The sequence below is a fragment of the Vulpes lagopus genome, chromosome 13, assembly GCF_018345385.1.
Source record: "Vulpes lagopus strain Blue_001 chromosome 13, ASM1834538v1, whole genome shotgun sequence".
Classification (NCBI taxonomy): Eukaryota; Metazoa; Chordata; class Mammalia; order Carnivora; family Canidae; genus Vulpes; species Vulpes lagopus.
Genome location: NC_054836.1, coordinates 9526714 through 9545900, shown reverse-complemented (window position 1 = coordinate 9545900; position 19187 = coordinate 9526714). Strand labels below are relative to the sequence as shown.

At 36.3% G+C, this 19187-nt stretch overlaps 1 protein-coding gene across 1 annotated transcript; it reads left to right on the top strand.

Annotated features, from left to right (window-relative positions):
• The first annotated feature begins 12523 nt into the window (after positions 1–12523).
• On the top strand, positions 12524–13504 carry LOC121474986 (olfactory receptor 2T8-like). Its single transcript, XM_041728134.1, has one exon. It carries the CDS (start codon positions 12527–12529, stop codon positions 13502–13504), a length of 978 nt encoding a protein of 325 aa, XP_041584068.1. The 5' UTR covers positions 12524–12526.
• Positions 13505–19187: the final 5683 nt, after the last annotated feature.

Genomic DNA, 19187 nt, shown 5'->3' with positions numbered 1-19187 from the left:
TTTCTATCAGCAATGTCCACAATAGCCAAACTGTGGAAGGAGCCTCGGTGTCCATCGAAAGATGAATGGATAAAGAAGCTGTGGTTTATGTATACAATTGAATATTACTCAGCAATTAGAAACGACAAATACCCACCATTTGCTTCAACGTGGATGGAACTGGAGGGTATTATGCTGAGTGAAATAAGTCAATCGGAGAAGGACAAACAGTGTATGTTCTCATTCATTTGGGGAATATGAATAATAGTGAAAGGGAATATAAAGGAAGGGAAAAGAAATGTTGGGAAATATCAGGAAGGGAGACAGAACATAAAGACTCCTAACTCGGGGAAACGAACTAGGGGTGATGGAAGGGGAGGAGGGCGGGTGTTGGAGGGGAATGGGTGACGGGCACTGAGGTGGACACTTAATGGGATGAGCACTGGGTGTTTTTCTGTATGTTGGTAAATTGAACACCAATAAAAATTAATTTAAAAAAAAAAACACAATGAGATACCACCTCACACCAGTGAGAATGGGGAAAATTAACAAGGCAGGAAACAACAAATGTTGGAGAGGATGCAGAGAAAAGGGAACCCTCTTGCATTGTTGGTGGGAATGTGAACTGGTGCAGCCACTCTGGAAAACTGTGTGGAGGTTCCTCAAAGAGTTAAAAATAAACCTGCCCTAGGAGCCAGCAATTGCACTGTTGAGGATTTACCCCAAAGATTCAGATGCAATGAAACGCCGGGACACGTGCACCCCGATGTTTCTAGCAGCAATGTCCACAATAGCCAAACTGTGGAAGGAGCCTCGGTGTCCATCGAAAGATGAATGGATAAAGAAGATGTGGTTTATGTATACAATGGAATATTACTCAGCAATTAGAAACGACAAATACCCACCATTTGCTTCAACGTGGATGGAACTGGAGGGTATTATGCTGAGTGAAATAAGTCAATCGGAGAAGGACAAACATTATATGGTGTCATTCATTTGGGGAATATAAAAAAAGTGAAAGGTAATAAAGGGGAAAGGAGGAAAAAATGAGTGGGAAATATCAGAAAGGGAGACAGAACATGAGAGACTCCTAACTCTGGGAAATGAACTAGGGGTTGTGGAAGGGAGGTGGTCGGGGGTGGGGGTGACTGGGTGACGGGCACTGAGGTGGACACTTGATGGGATGAGCACTGGGTGTTTTCTATATGTTGGCAAATTGAACACCAATAAAAAATAAATTTATAAATAAAAACAAAATTAGAGGTCTGCTTTTATAACAAAATCTTTTAAATATATTAGCTCAGAATAAACACAAAAAACTGCTGTAAGAATGGAGTTTGGTCACTCAAAATCACTTTTTATTTAAGAGTCAATTAATGACCCCAAGAAAGACAAAAAAAATTATGAATTTATTTATTCATGAGAGACACACAGAGAGAGGCAGAGACATAGGCAGAGGGAGGAGCAGGCTCCCTGCAGGGACCCCAATGTCTGACTCTATCATGGAACTCTGGGATCACACCCTGAGGCAAAGACAGACACTTAACCCCTGAGTCACTCAGGCATCCCTCTTATTAAAGAATCTTAAGGGGCAAGCCAAAGTTGACATTTGCCAAAACAAGGAAAAGGGGTATAATTATTGTTTGAAGACTTTTTGTTACTAAATTCACCAGAAAATAAAATTTGCATTCAATTATAAAATTTTTCATAGGAGCAAATGATCCTGAAACCTAGAGACATTCATTATTAATTAAGTCAATTAATATTCTCTGGATCGCTTTTTTTTACTCACCTTACGAATAATTTGTACAGAGCAACTATAGAAAAAGGGGGGGTAGAAGCAGAAAAAAAGACACATTAGTCATCAATTAAATCTCTTGCATATAGCCCACTTACTTTCATAATTCAGCCAAATTCTTAAAATTAATGAGTAGTGTAAAGTAAATATTTATTGATGTTTTTTAGTTCAATTTGTGCATTAATTAATCTCACAAATAAGTACACTCGTAGAAGAACATGGAAATCTAGCTGCTGGGATCCCTGGGTAGCGCAGCAGTTTTGCGCCTGCCTTTGGCCCAGGGCACGATCCTGGAAACCCGGGATCGAATCCCACGTCGGGCTCCTGGTGCATGGAGCCTGCTTCTCCCTCTGCCTGTGTCTCTGCCTCTCTCTCTCTCTGTGACTATCATAAATAAATAAATAAATTTAAAAAAAGGAAATCTAGCTGCTTACATAAGTAATAATTCATATAATTACAAACACTTCTCAAAGGTGGTCTTAATATCTGAAAATTAGGAATAGATTGCAAAATATAATTCTAATGCTTGAATTGAAATCTGAATAATTGTCATGAAGATGGTAGCTCAACGTAGTTAATATATTGCTAGAAAAACCACAAGGTTTTTTGCCATGTTTTGTTTTATTTTACTGCTGTTCTTTTTCTGCTTAGTCATATTGAAAATATTAACTTAAAGTATCTACTAAAATACTATAGAATAGGAACACCTTGTTGGCTCACTTAGTTAAGCATTTGTCTTTGGCTGAGGTCATGATCTCAGGGTGTTGGGATCAAGTCCTATGTCAGGTTCCTGGCTCAGAGAGAGCCTGCTTCACCCTTGCCATGCTGCTTGTGCTCTCTCTCTCTCTCTCTCTCTCTCTCTCTCTCTCTCTCAATCTCTTTATCTCAAGTAAATAAATAAAAAGAAAAACTTTAAAAATAAAATACAGAATAGTATAAATTACACTTTTATAAAATTATTTTGTGCATCAATAATGTGATGATAGTGGCTGATGGACATTAAGGAGAGCACTTGTGATGATCATTGGGTATTAGATGCAGTGATGAATCACTAAATTCTAATCTTGAAACCATATTACACTGCATGTTAACCAAGATTTGAATAAAAACTTAAAACAAAAATAATACAATGATTGTAAAATTTTCATATTAGCTTTCAAACTCACTTTTCTCTTGGAGGTGATGCATGAGGAAGAAAAATAATAAATTATAAAAAGTATAGTATTTTCCTCTTTATGTATCATCGCCAATTGGCACCTTTCCTGATTCCACACAAATCTTAAGATGATTTTTTCCAACTCTCTGAAGAAAGCCCATGGTATTTTGATAGGGATGGCATTAAATCAGTAAATTGCCCTCGGTAGCCTTGACATCTTCACAATATTAATTCTTTCAATCCATGAGCATGGAATACTTTTCCATCTCTTTGTTTCTTCCACAATTTCTTTCAGAAGTGTTCTGGTATCGGTTAAGAAATGATTTGTGATCCCGTATGTGGTCTCACAGATATTTACAGAACTTTACAACCAAATGCAACTGCATACACATTCTTCTCAAGTGCACATGGAACTCTCTCCAGAATAGACCTCAGAAGTGTTCTGTTGATTTGTAGAAGTTTCTGTAGTGTTCTGTAGATTGTTCTGTAGATCCTTTACCTCTTTGGTTATGCTTATTCCTAGGTATCTAATGCTTTGGGTGCAATTGTAAAGGGGATTGACTCCTTGATTTCTCTTTCTTCAGTTTCTTTGTTACTGTATAGAAATGCCACTGATTTCTGGGCATCTATTTTGTATCTTGCAACACTACCAAAATTCCTGTATGAGTTCTAGCAATCTTGGGGTGGTGTCTTTTGGGTTTTCTAGGTACAGTATCATGTCATCTTCAAAGAGGTAGAGTTTGACTTCTTCTTTGCAAATTTGAATGCCTTTTGTTTCTTTTTGTTGACTAATTGTTGAGGCTAGGACTTCTAGTACTATGTTGAATAGCGGTGGGGAGAGGGGACATCCCTGTTGTGTTCCTGATCTTAGGAGAAAAGCTCTCAGTGTTACCAGTTGAGAAAAATATTTGCTGTGGAATTTTCATAGATGGTGTTTAAGATGTTGAGGAATGTTCCCTTTATCCCTATACTCTGAAGAGTTTTGATCAGGAATGGATCCTATATTTTGTCAAATGCTTTCTCTGCATCTATTGAGAGAATCATATGGTTCTTGTTTATTCTCTTGTTGATATGATCTATCCTGTTGTTTTACGAGTGTTGAACCGACCTTGCATCCCCGGGATAAACCACACTTGGTCATGATGAATAATATTCTTAATGTACTGTTGTATCCTATTGGCTAGTATCTTGTTGAGAATTTTTGCATCCATGTTCATCAGGGATATTGGTCTATAACTCTCCTTTTTGGTAGGGTCTTTGGTTTTGGAAGTAAGGTGTTGCTGGCCTCATTAAACGAGTTTGGAAGTATTCCATCCCTGTATATCCTTCGGAACAGCTTTAGTACAATGGTATAGTTTCTTCTTTAAACATTTGATACAATTCCCCTGAAAAGACATCTGGCCCTGGACTTTTGTGTCTTGGGAGGTTTTTTATGACTGCTTCAATTTCCTCCCTGGTACTTGGTCTGTTCAGGTTTTCTATTTTTTTCCTGTTCCAGTTTTGGTAGTTTGTGGTATTCCAGACATGCGTCCATTTCTTCTAGATTGCCTGATTTATTGGCGTATAGCTGTTCATAATATGTTTTTAAAATGGTTTCTATATCCTTGGTATTGGCTTTGATCTCTCCTTATTAATTCATGATTTTATTAATTAGAGTCTTTTCTCTTTTGTTTTTAATAAGACTGACTAATGGTTTATCTATCTTATTAAGTCTTTCAAAGAACCAACTCCTGGCTTTGTTGATCTGTTCTATAGTTTTTCTGGTCCCTATTTCATTGAGTTCTGCTGCAATCTTTATTAACTCTCTCCCTCTATTTCGTGTAGGTTTTATTTCCTGTTCTTTCTCCAGTTCCTTTAGGTGCAAGCTTTAGCTTGTGTATTTGAGGCTTTTCCAATTATTTGAGGGATGCTTGTATTGTGATGTATTTCCCTTTCAGTCCTGCTTTTGCTATATCCCAAAGATTTTCAATGTTGCATCTTCATTCACATTAGTTTCCATGAATCTTTTTAATTCTTCTCTAATTTCCTGGTTAACCCTTTCATCTTTTAGCAGGATACTCTTTAACCTCCACGTGTTTGAGTTTCTTCAAAATTTCTTCTTGATTGAGCTCAAGTTTCAAAGCATTATGGTCTGAAAATCTGCAAAGGACAAGCACAATCTTTGGAATCTCTTGCGACCTGATTTGTGACCCAGTATGTGGTCTATTCTGGAGAAAGTTCCATGTGTACTTGAGAAGGATGTGTAATCAGTTGCATTTGGATGTAAAGTTCTATAAATGTCTATGAAATCCATTTGATCCACTGTATCATTTAAAGCTCTTTTTTCTTTGGAGATGTTGTGCTTAGAATATCTATCAATTGTAGAAAGTGCCATGTTGAAGTCTCCCAGTATTAGGGTACTTTTAATTATCTAAGTATGTCTTTACTTTGCTTATTAATTTATTAGATATAGTTGGTAGCTCCCACAATAGGCACATAAATATTCATGACTGTTAGGTCCTCTTTTTGGATAGATCCTTTAGGTATGATAGAGTGGCCCTATTCATCTCTTACTACAGACTTTAGTATAAACCTTAATTTATCTAAGATTGCTACCTTTCCTTTCTTTTAAGGACCATTTGAATGTTAAATGGTTCTCCAACCTTTCATTTTCAGGCTGTAGGTGTCCTTCTGTCTAAAATGAGTCTCTTGTAGACAGCAAATAGATGGGTCCTGCTTTTTTATCCAGTCTGAAACCCTGCGCCCTTTGATGGGGTCATTAAGCCCGTTCACGTTCAGAGTTACTATCGAAAGATATGAGTTTAGGGTCATCATGATATCTATTCAGTCCTTGTTTTTGTGGATTGTTCCACTGAACTTCTTCTTAAAGGGGAATTTTAAGAGTCCTCCTTAAAATTTCTTGCAGAGCTGGTTTGGAGGTCACATGTTCTTTCAGTTCCTGCTTGTCTTGGAAGCTCTTTATCTATCCTTCCATTTTGAATGAGAGCTTTACTGGATAAAGTATTCTTGGTTGCATGTTCTTCTCATTTAGGACCCTCAATATATCTTGCCAGCCCTTTCTGGCCTGCCAGTCTCTGTGGAGAGGTCTGCTGTTAACCAATTACCCCATATTAGTTAGGGAATCTCTTGTCTCTTTCTGCTTTACGGATCTTCTCTTTATCTTTGGAATTTGCAAGTTTCACTATTAGATGTAGAGGTGTTGAATGTTTTTTATTGATTTTGGGGGTGAATGCCTGTTTCCCTCTCCAAATTAGGGAAGTTCTCAGCTACAATTTGTTCGAATATGCTTTCTGGTCCTCTGTCTCTTTCAGTGCTCTCTGGAACTCCAATTAAACATAGATTGTTCCTTCTGATCCTGTCATTTATTTCCCTTAACCTTTCATCATGGTCTTTTCATTGTTTTTCTTTTTTTCCTCAGCTTCTTTCTTTGCCATCAACTTGTCTTCTATGTCACTCATTCTTCTACCTCATTAACCTTGGTCATTTGGACCTCCAGTTTGGATTGCCTCTTATTTAATTGATATTTAATTTCGGCCTGATTAGATCTAAATTCTGCAGTCATGAAGTCTCTTGAATCCTTTATGCTTTCTTCCAGAGCCACCAGTAGCTTTATAATTGTGCTTCTGAATTGGCTTTCTGACATCGAATTGTAATCCAAATTCTGTAACCCTGTGGCAGAGAGTACTGTTTCTGATTCTTTTGTGGTGAGTTCTTCTTTCTAGTCATTTTACTCAGTGCAGAGTGGCTAAAAACGAGTTGTACTGAAAAAGGGAAGGAAAAGAAATAAAGGAGGGGTATCCTCTGGTTCTATATGCTGTAAATCCCTCAACCTTCCCTGGAGCTTTCCAGAGGTGCTTGGTTAAGAACTTGTTCTTCCCCTCTCCTCCCAGCTGGTCTTCTGGGGAGGGTCCCGCTGTGCTGATTCTCAGGTGTGTGTTCCTGGGGGAGCTGCTCCACCCCCTTCCAGGTGCATGGCTTGGTAGGAGCTGTTTATCCTGTGAGGCCTCTGTTTCCTGGGAGCCCCGATCCATCCCAGGCACCAGGTAACACCAGGAGGAATAACAACACTGTCAGCAGTTGGCAGTCCAGATCTCGAGTCAGCTCCCGCAGTAACTACCACAGCTCCCAGTCCACACTGGCCTAGATGCTCCGGGGGCATGGGCGCTGACCTTCATAGCTCAGGGGCACCCGGCGGCAGGAGATTCTTCTCTGTCCTATGCCACCCCTGCCTCCACCTGTCCAGGGGGGAGTTCAGGATCCTGGACTGTGCTGGGATCTCAGGCCAGTGCTGCTGCAGTCATGCTCTTTGGGCCACGGCTCCCGTAGCCACCATCTTTGCTTCTCCTAAGTCCCTGCATGGCATATGCTCCAGCCCCTTACTGAGCTTGGACCACTGTCTGTGGTGTGCTCTCCTCTGGGCACACTTCTTCTGTTAGTGACCCTGGGAGACTGGAGGTTCCACTGCCCCTTCTGTGGTTCTGCCCGAGTTCCCTGCTAAGTGCCTTTCCCTCCAGGAAGAAACTGGTGCGTTTTTTTTTTTTTTTTTTTTTGCATTGTTGTTTCTTCGAGTTCAATTTGCCGACACATAGCATAATACCCAGTGCTCATCCCATCAAGTACCCCCTTCCGTGTCCATCACCCAGTCACCCCAAACCCCCACCTCCCTTTCCACTACCCCTTGTTCATTTCCCAGAGTTAGGTGTCTCTCATGTTCTGTCACCCTCATTGATATTTCCCACTCATTTAGTCTCCTTTCCTCTTTATTCCCTTTCACCATTTTTTATATTCCCCAAATGAATGAGACCCTGTTGGTGGGAATGTGAACTGGTACAGCCACTCTGGAAAACTGTGTGGAGGTTCCTCAAAGAGTTAAAAATAGACCTGCCCTAAGACCCAGCAGTTGTACTGCTGGGAATTTACCCCAAAGATACAGATGCAGTGACACGGGACACCTGCACCCCAATGTTTCTAGCAGCAACGTCCAGAATAGGCAAACTGTGAAAGGAGCCTCGGTGTCCATTGAAGGATGAATGGATAAAGATATGGTCTATATATATGCGATGGAATATTACTCCACCATTAGAAACAGCAAATACCCACCATTTGCTTCAATATGGATGGAACTGTTGGGTATAATGCTGAGTGAAGTAAGTCAACCAGCGCGGATTTTTAAAGTTCCTGCTTCTCTTGGACTGGGCTTTCCTGTCCCCGGAGGCTTTTGCCTCCTGGCCTTAGCCAGTCTCTTTGCAGGGGCCCCTCCCCCGCTTGATTCTTTTTTTTCCCCCTGCCCTCCTACCTTGTTAGAAGTGCAAACTCTTCTCTCTGTCGTGTTCCACCTATTCTTTCTTTAAATCTCAGGTCGATGTGGTTTATGTATACAATGGAATATTACTCAGCAATTAGAAACGACAAATACCCACCATTTGCTTCAACGTGGATGGAACTGGAGGGTATTATGCTGAGTGAAATAAGTCAATTGGAGAAGGACAAACTATATGTTCTCATTCATTTGGGGAATATAAATAATAGTGAAAGGGAATATAAAGGAAGGGAAAAGAAATGTTGGGAAATATCAGGAAGGGAGACAGAACATAAAGACTCCTAACTTGGGGAAACGAACTAGGGGTGGTGGAAGGGGAGGAGGGCGGGTGTTGGAGGGGAATGGGTGACGGGCACTGAGGTGGACACTTGACGGGATGAGCACTGGGTGTTTTTCTGTATGTTGGTAAATTGAACACCAATAAAAATTAATTTTAAAAAATAATAAAAAAAATAAAAATAAATAAATCTCAGGTCGAATGCATAGGTTTTCAGGATTATTTGAAAGTTTTCTATGTAAGTTGGTAGGGACAGGTGACTTGGGGACTCTACTCCTCCACCATCCTTCCCCACACCCCCCATGTATTTTTAAATCATTACTTTTCAAGGAGACTTATTTACATTTTCCTTTTGCTTGTACATAATTCTTAATTTTTCCTTAACTATTTATTCATTTATGTGAGAAAGAGAGCAAGAGTAAGCAGAGACACCAAGGGAAAGGGAGATATAATCTCCAGCAGACTCCACATTGATTGCAGAGTGAGACTTAGGGCTTGATTCCATGGCCCTGAGATCATGATCTTATCTGAAATCAAGAGTCCAAGCCTTAACTGATTAGGCCACCCAAGGACCCCACTCTTATTTTAATTTTAATGAATCACAGCTTTCTGATAGAATGTAGGGATCAGGGAATATTTAAAACCTTTTAAAATAAAACATTTTAATCATCCAAAGATTCAGATTTATGCAAGTCTGCTACACTAATAAGTTAGCGTTTTTAGTGTAAGATGTAAATAGGCCACACCCCTTAATTGGAGGCACTGATCTGATCGAGTTTGATGCTGCCAGAAGTATATAAGATCCTTCCTCCCTCCAAAAAGATGTTTTAGGATGACCCTGCTGAAAGGGGCTATAGATCCAGCTTTTTGAAGTCATCATTTTTATCTATGTGAGTAGATCATAGTCATCTCTAATATTTAGTAATCTGTTTATCAGTTCTGAACTCTAGAAAATCCAAATATGCATTATTATCTCTATGTAGTTTTATAAATATAATTAGTTATTTGTTTATTTATCCCACAATGAGAAAAACTAAATGTTATGCTAGCTGAAACAATCATCAGGTAAAATCCATGCAGCAACTTGTCAATTCAGTCACATAAATGATTTAGCTGTTATTGTTAACAGAACCTATTGATTGGTCATCCCAATATTATGAGGGAAAAGTATTAGTTTTTAGATTACATTTGGGCAATGAGGATCAGAAAAATATGGAAGAAATATTACCAGTATGCTCTGAATTTTTTATTATATTGATGGAAGAAAAAGGAGTATTTATACCCATATGCATCTATAATCATTGAAAAATATATTAGTTTATTTCTTGAAATAAAGACATAGAATTCAGGCACCAATCCAAAAGATGAGTATAGAAGGAATGATAGCTGTTTTACACCAAAGAAAGAAAACAAAATCAGACTAATACATTTTGCGATTCCTATACTAGTGAGTGTTTACCTTTCTCTCATCCACTTAATGACATTATAGGTATTTTATTTATAGGGCAAGTTAACTTCTTATCCTGATTTCCATCCATTTTATATGCATAGTCAGTTATTTAGAAATAATCCTACAGAATCCTCTTTGATGGATTTATAAATGTTAGTAGCTTAACTAACAGTGAAATTGTGTCTCTTGTATAATGTTGAAATAATAGTTAAGAATTTTAATGTGACCTATAATTTAACATTATTATTTTTGGGAAGAATATAATATCTATCACTGATTTTATTTAACTGATGTCTGTAGCTGATTTTATTAGTAAAGTATAAACAAATAGCATTTTGAATAGACCGTTAGATCCATGTGATGAATTTTTATACATACAATTTCAGCTGAAAGTAATGCATAGGTACATACCTATCTCAATTGAAAGTGAAACATTAATATTTCTGAATTAAAAGTAAATCCAAAATTATAAACTGCAGAAGAAAAAGTATCATAAAAAGTATCTGCTAAATGTAAAATAATTTTAACTTTTGTAATGTCTTTGATCTCTCCTTCATGTCTGTAAAGCAGAAAAATTAGCTCAAATTGGTGTATTATTAAGCTCTATTTATTCATATTATAAAAATTTAAAATATATATTTAAAAACTCATTAAAGTTATTTAAAATATACAATTGAAGTGAATGATATTAACTCAAATGTCCAATGATGGACTGAATTAATAAAGAAAATGTTGTACATACATGTAAAGTAATATTAATCACCTTCGAACAGAAAGGAATTCTGACACGTTACAACATAATGACCTTTGAGGACATGATTTTAAGTCAAAGAAGCCAATCACAAAAAGGCAAATTCTGTGGAATCCCACTAATCTCAAGATCTTTGAGTAGTCAATTTTTTAGAGCCAGAATAGGAGAATGGTAGTTGCAAGTTCCCAGGGACAGAGTGAAACAGGAAATTGTTGTTTAATGGGTACAGAAATTCAGTTTTAATTATGAAGAGTCCTGGAGTTGTATACTGGCCATGATTGCAGAATAATGTAACCATAATAATGACATTATAGTGACATGCATTTAAAATGGGTAAGATGATAGCAAAAGTCGTTTTAGTAAACTTTTTAGTAACATTTTAGTAAATCTACCCAACACTCTGCAATTATATTACACATTGCCTTCAAGTAAGTTTTACATTTTTCATTTTTCAGGAGTGAGAAAATTTAGAATTATGGAAATAAGAAAGCTTCAAGTCAAAGAAAAGATTTAGAAGGGTTTTGAGTGTTTCAGGAAAGCAATAGAGAGATCCATAATTAGGGAGTTCATAAAGTTACTAGACTTGCAGGGTGCAAGTTTTACTGATAGGACAGTGTGTAGATAACAATGTTTTGGGAAATGTGGTAAGGAGGGAGTGTGTATTTAGAATGTTTAACTTTGAAACAACCAATTAAACCCCTGAAGTAGAATGCTGTCAGGACAATGAGGACGCTGAAGCAAAGGAGTTACGGATTGATGAGTTTTTTGCACTTTCTCTGTCTTGACTGGCATTTCAGTATTGGAGGCATATGGAAATTGCAGACAAATTAAATTAAAGAAGTGGACTCCTGCCATACCCTTTCATTATTAATTTAGAATGTATCTTTGATATTGAATTAGCATCTTCATCTCTTCAAGTATGATCCTATTCATTCAATATGCTAAAACAGTTTCAGTACTAGCAGATCAGGGATGAAAATGCTTTTAGAGATTTAGATTCTCTTGGGACTAAAGAAGAAATGAATTTATCTCTGTATTGGGTACTAATAAGTTTTATTTTCACATTTCCCCCTAAAAGAGCATGTATCTGTGACTTTTAGGAGATATTTATCAGTATATAAAATCCCTTTATACAGTTAATGAAATGTTGCATTTAGTATCATAGTCTTGCTTTGGGGAATATATTCTAAGAAATGAATTATTATATTCAGTTTATAACTTGATAAAGTTAAATGAAATGCACTAACAATTATAAATTAGGTTACTATCTACAGACTAATTTCTTCTAGTTCTGACACTTTAAAATATAACTTCTCTTCTTCGGAAAGTAAATATGCCTTCCAAGATTAATCAATGTAAGGAAAAATATCTATTTGTTAGGTTAAAATAAATTTTTGTATGTTAGATATGTATGTGAAACATTTACATGTACCTAGCTTTTATATTTCTGAACACATTGATTTAATACAGCTTCTATAAATATTTACTATGCCTGATAAAAGCAAACACAAATATAAATGATAGAATGAATATTTTTTCACCATTATATCAAGTACTACAAGAAATACTGACAACTTACATTCAACTTATCAAGAAATTTTATTCATGATGCCAATTAAGCAAACAGAACAGTTTATAATCTATTTTTAAAAAGCACAATTAACATCATGTCCAGGTTAAAAAGACTTTGGAAATCACAGATGAAAGATTTTGAAAAGATTTCAACATTTTCACGCAAAATTTTTTCATGAAAATTTTAATTCAAATAGAGCATTGTAAACGATGAAAACTATCAATGTTTTCTTCATTTGCAGAGTTATTCCTTTTTGAAATCATGAACATCTGGAACACCACCTCAGATTTCATTCTCCTGGGACTCTTTAACTACACAGAAGCCCACCTGTTTCTCTTTGTGATGGTTCTGACAATTGCTTTCAGCTCCCTGGTGGGCAATGCCCTCATGATTCTCCTGATTCATCAGGATGTCCATCTCCACACACCCATGTACTTCCTACTGAGCCAACTCTCCCTCATGGACATGATGCTGATCTCCACCATTGTGCCCAAAATGGCAGCTGACTACTTGAGTGGCAAGAAGTCCATCTCCCCTGCTGGCTGTGGGTTGCAGATATTTGTCTTCCTTACTTTGGCAGGGGGCGAGTGCTTCCTCTTAGCAGCCATGTCCTATGACCGCTATGTGGCTGTTTGCCACCCACTGAGGTACCCCACTCTCATGAGCTGGCAATTATGCCTGAGAATGACCATGGGGTCCTGGTTCTTGGGGGCAGCTGATGGGCTCATGCAGGCTGCTGCCACCCTGAGTTTTCCATTCTGTGATGCACATGAGATCAATCATTTCTTCTGTGAGGCCCCCACTCTGGTGCATTTGGCTTGTGCTGACACGTTTGTTTTTGAGTATGTCATGTATATCTGCTGTGTATTAATGCTGTTGGTTCCATTTTCTCTCATCCTGGTTTCCTACAGTCTCATCCTTGCTGTGGTTCTCCAGATGCGTTCTAGAGAAGCCCGCAAGAAGGCTTTCTCCACCTGCTCCTCACATCTGACTGTGGTGGGACTCTTTTATGGAGCTGGCATTTTTACCTACATGGGACCCAAATCCTATAGGTCAGCTAACCACGATAAAATAGTGTCAGTGTTCTATACAATCTTTACTCCTTTATTGAACCCCCTGATTTACAGTATGAGGAATAGTGAAGTCAAGGGAGCCCTGAGAAAGTGTATGGGTCAATGTGCTGCCTTAAGTCATAACTGAGATTACATTGTATATATGTGATTTCAAGATTTAAAAAAATGGTGTGTGATTTTCTAGAGAAAAGTTACATATGCATTAAATCTATAGCTATTAATATTTCACTTTGAAATGCAGACATAACTGCATGTTGGATCATTTTTTCATGTATAATCATTATATTATTTTTATCATTTTTTATCTTAATATTTTTTCTATTTTTATTTAAATTCCAGTTAGTTAACATACAGTGTAATACTAGTGTCAGGTGCAGAATTTAGTGATTCAACTCTTACATACAACACCCTGTCCTCATCAGTATGTTAACCCATCCCTTCACCTACCTCCCCTGAAGTAACCATCAGTTTGTTCTGTATATTTAAGATTATTTCTGTTTTGTTTCTCTTTATTTCTCTCTCTCTCTCTTTTTACCACTCTGTTCATCTGTTTTGTTTCTTACATTCCACATATGAATGAAATGATATAGTATTTGTCTTTTCCTGACTGACATTTTTGCTTAGAATAATAGTCCATAGCTTCCTTCAGGTCATTGCACTTGGTAAGATTTCATAATTATCTGTGACTGAGTAATATTTTTATTATGACTTTTTTTACATTATTACAACTACAACTTTTTTTATCAATAAATCAATTGATGAGCATTTGAGATATTTCCATAATTTGGCTATTATTGATAATATGGCTAAAACCTTTGGGTTGTACATGCCCCTTCAAATCACTGTTTGTATCCTTTAGGTAAATACCTAGTAGTTCAATTGCTGGGTCATAGGATAGTTCTATTTTTTATTTTTATGAACCACCATTCTGTTTTCCATGCTGGCTGCACCAGTGTGCTTTCCCAACAACCATGTAAGAGTGCTTCCCTTTCTCCACATCCTTGTCAATGCCTATTGTTCTTTGTCTTATTAATTTTATCTAACAGATGTGATGCAGTAACTTATCCTAGTTTTGATTTGTAGTTACCTGATGCTGAGTGATGATGGGCAACGTTACCTGTGTATGTTAGTGATCTGCACATCTTCTTTGAAAAAATATTTATTTCACTTTGTTAATTTTAACAGAATTATTTATTTTTTGGCCATTGAGTTTGATAAGTTCTTTATACATTTTTGATACCAACCCTTTATCAAATATGTCATTTGCAAATATCTTTTCCATTTTGTAGCTTGTCTTTTAGTTTCATTGATTTTGTTTCCTTTACTAAGCAGAAGATTTAATCTTGATGAAGTTTCAATAGTCTGTTTTTCCTTTTGTTTCCCTTGCATCAGGAAGCATATTCAGAAGTTGCTATGGCTAATTCAAAGAGGTGAGTTGCCTGTGTTCTCCTCCAGGTAATTGATATTTTCTTATCTCACATTTAGGTCTTTAATCCATTTTGAGTTTGTTTTTAAAGTATGGTGTAAGAAAGTGGCTCAGTTTTAATTTTTTGCATGATGCTGTCCAGTTTTCCAAGGACTATTTGTTGAGAAGGTGGTCTTTTTCTCTTTGTATATTCTTTCCTGATTTGTTAATTAGTTGATCATATACTTGTGGGTTCATTTCTGGGTCTTCTGTTCCATTGATCTATGTGTCTATTTTTGTGCCAGTATCAGACTGTCTTGATTGCTGCAGATTTGTAATATAAATAGAAGTCTGGAATTGGGATGCCTCCAGCTTTGCTTTTCTTTTTCAAGATTACATTGGCTATTTAGGGTCTTCTGTGGTTCCATACAAATTTTAAGGTGATTTGTTCTAGCTCTTGAAAATTTTTGGTGGTATTTTGATAGGGATTGCATTAAATGTGTTGGGACACCTGGGTGGCTCAGTGGTGGAGAGTCTGCTTCAGTTCAGAGCATGATCTCAGAATTCAGGATCGAGTCCAGCATCAGGCTCCCTGTGAGGAGCCTGCTTTCCCCTCTGTGTTTGTCTCTGCCTCTCTCTCTGTGTCTCTCATTAAATAAATAAATAAATAAATAAATAAATAAATAAATAAATAAATAAATAAAATTTTAAAAAATAGAATAAATATGTAGATTATTTTGTGAGTATAGAGACTATAATAATATTGGTTTCTCCAATGTATGAACACCTTTGGTTAGGTTAATTCCTATGTACCATATGGTTTTTAGTGCAATTGTAAATAGGATTATTATTTGATAGTTCTTTCCGCTGCTTCATTGTTGGTGTATAGAAAGTCAACAGATTTCTATACATTTATTATGTATCCTGGAACTTTAAGAAATTCATGTATCATTCTAGCAATGTTTTGGTGAAATCTGCAGGATTTCCTCAATAGAATATCCTATCATGAAAATAGTGAATGTTTGTCTTTTTTTCCTTTCTGATTTAGATGTGTTTTATTTTCTTTTGCTGTCTGATTGCTGTGGCAGGACTTCCAGTTCTATATTAAACAACAGTTTTGAGAGTGGACATACCTTTCTTATTTATGAGTGTAATGGAAAAGCTCTAAGTTTCTCCCCATCAGAAGGTATTAGCTACGGGGTTTTTTGTTTTGTTTTGTTTGTTTTGTTTTTTGCTTTGTTTTTTTTTTTTGTATTTGACCTCTATTATGTTTAAGTATGTTCCTCTATCCCTACTTCTTTGACAGTTTTTATCATGAATGAATGTTGTACTTTATCAAATGTTTATTTTTCATATATTGAGAGGATCAGATGTTTCTTACCCTTTCTTTTATTAATGTGGTGTATCACATCGATTGATGTGTGAATTGAAATACACTTACAGCCCAAGAAGAAATCCCACTTGGTCTTGGTAAATGATTCTTTTAACGTATTGTTGAATTTGATTTGCTAGTATTTGGGGGAGAATTTATGCATCCATGCTTATCTGGGATATTGGTCTGTAGTTCTTTTTTTTAGTGGAGTCTTTGTTTAGGTTTGTGATCAAGGTAATGGTGGCCTCATAGAATGAGCTTGGTAGTTTTTCTTCCATTTCTATTTATTGGAATAGTTTGGAAAAGATAGCTATTAACTCTTTAAGTTTCCCCTGTGAAGCCATGTGGCACTGGATTTTGTTTATTGTGAGATTTATTTTTTAATTATCATTTAAATTAAATTTAATTGATATATACCATATTATTAGTTTCAGAGATAGAATTTAATATAATTTAATTTTAATTTAATTTAAAAATTTACTGTATTATTAGCTTCAGAGTTAGAATTCAGTGATTCATCAGTTGCATACCAAACCTAGTATTCATTACTTCAAATACTCTCCTCAATGTCCATCATGCAGTTACCCCATTCCCCCACCTACCTCCCCTTCCAGTAACCCTCAGTTTGTTCCTTATAGCTAAGAGTCTCCAATGGTTTGCCTCCCTCTCTGTTTCCCTCTTATTTTATTTTTCCTTCCTTCCCCTATGTTTATCTCTTTGGTCTCTTACACGACTCATATGTGTGAAATCATATGGTATTTGTCTTTCTCTGACTGACTTAATTCACTAAGCATAATACCCTCTAGTACCACCAATGTGGCAAGATTTCATTCTTTTTTTTTTTTTTTTTTGGCTGAGTAATATCTATATCTGTCTATCTATTTGTCATCATCTATTTTCTTTATCCATTCATCTATTGACAGATATTTAGACTCCATATTTTGGAAATTGTGAACATTGTTGCTGTTGCTATAAACGTTGGAGAGGTATACCCCTTTAAATTGCACTATGTTTGTATCCTATGGATAAATACCTAGTAGCGCAATTGCTGGGTCATAGGGTAGCTCTATTATTCTTTTTTAATTTTTAAGGAGCCTCCATACTGTTTTCCAGAGTGGCTGCACCAGTTTGCATTCCTGCCAACAGTGAAATAGGGTTCACCTTTCTCTGCATCTTTGTCAACATCTAGTGTTTCCTGAGTTGTTCATTTTAGCCACTCTGACCAGTGTGAGGTGATTTTTACTGTGATTTTGATTTCATTTCCCTGATTCTCATGAGATTTTTGATTTCTGATTTAATTTCTTTGATATTATCTGTCTTTTTAAGTTCTCCATTCTTCCTGGTTCAGTTGTGGTAATTCATATGTTTCTAAGAAGTTATATATTTCTTCTAGATTGTCTAATTAGTTGACATATAATTTTTTGTAATAGTCTTTTGTAACTGTATATCAATGGTTTAGGTTTTGAGTTCTCTCTCATTTGTGATTTAATTTATTTGGGTCCTTTTTAAAAATTCTTTTTAATAAGTCTATCTAGTGGTTTATCAAACATTAATTATTTCAAAGAATCATCTCCATTTCATTGTTCTTGTTTATTTGTTTGTTTGTTTGCTTTTTAGTTTCTACATCAGTTATTTCTGCTGTAATCTTTGTTGTTTTCCTACTTCTTCTGGCTTAAGACTTTGTTGTTCTATTTCTAGCTCCTTTAGGTGTAAGGTTATGTTATTTATTTGAGAGATTTTTCTTGCTTCTTGTGGTAGGCTGTATTGCTGGGAACTTCCCTCTTAGGACTACTTTTCTTCATCCCCAAGTTTTTGGACCATTGTGTTTCCATTTTCATTTGTTTCCATATTTTTAAAATTTCTTTTTTAATTTTCTGGTTGACTCATTCATTCCTTACTAGCATTTTGTCTAATCATCTTCTATTGGTAGTCTTTCCAAATGTGTTCCTGTGCTTGACTTCAAGTTTCATAGTGTTGTGATCAGAAAATATGTGTGATATAATTTCAATATTTGTGTATTTGTTGGACTGATTTGTGACTTATTATGTGATACATTCTGGAGAATGTCCCATACACACTCCAAAAGAATATGTATTCTGCTCCTTTACATGTAATTTTCTGAACATATCTCTTATGTCCATCTACTCCAGTGTGTCATTCAAAGTCATTGTTTCTGTGTTGATTTTCTTAGATGATATCTCCATTGTTGTAAGTTAAGTGTTAAAATCACTTACTATTATTGCATTATAATCAATGAGTTCCTTCATATTTGTTATTAATAGTTTTATGTATCTTGGTTATCCCAAATTGGGTGCATAAATATTTACAATTGTTAGATCTTCTTGCTGGATAGATCTCTTTATTATGATAGAGTGCTCTTCTTCGTCTCTTGTTACAGTCTTCATTTTAAAATATAGTATGTCTAGGGGTGCCTGCGTGACTCAGTTGGTTAAGCATACAACTCTTGATCTCAGCTCAGAAGTGATCTCAGGTGTGTGAGTTCAAGCCCAACATTGGTCTTCATGCCCAGTGTGGAGCACACTTAAAAGGAAAGGGGGATACGGCATTTGCAAATATCTTCTCCCATTCTGTAAGTTGTCTTTTAGTTTTGTTGACTGTATCCTTTGCTGTGCAAAGCTTCTTATCTTGAAGAAGTCCCAATAGTTCATTTTTGCTTTTGTTTCTTTTGCCTTCGTGCATGTATGTTGCAAGAAGTTACAATGGCCTAGATCAAAAAGGGCATTGCCTGTGTTCTCCTCTAGGATTTTGATGGAATCTTGTCTCACATTTAGATCTTTCCACCATTTTGAGTTTATCTTTGTGTATGGTGAAAGAGAGTGGTCTAGTTTCATTCTTCTGCATGTGGATGTCCAATTTTCCCAGCACCATTTATTGAAGAGACTGTTTTTCTTCCAATGGATAGTCTTTCCTCCTTTATCGAATATTAGTTGACCATAAAGTTGAGGGTCCACTCCTGGATTCTCTATTCTGTTCCATTGATCTATGTGTCTGTTTTTGTGCCAGTACCGCACT

Coding starts and splice junctions, on each gene's coding strand:
- LOC121474986 (XM_041728134.1), top strand. CDS start 12,527: ATGTTTTCTTCATTTGCAGAGTTATTCCTTTTTGAAATCATGAACATC.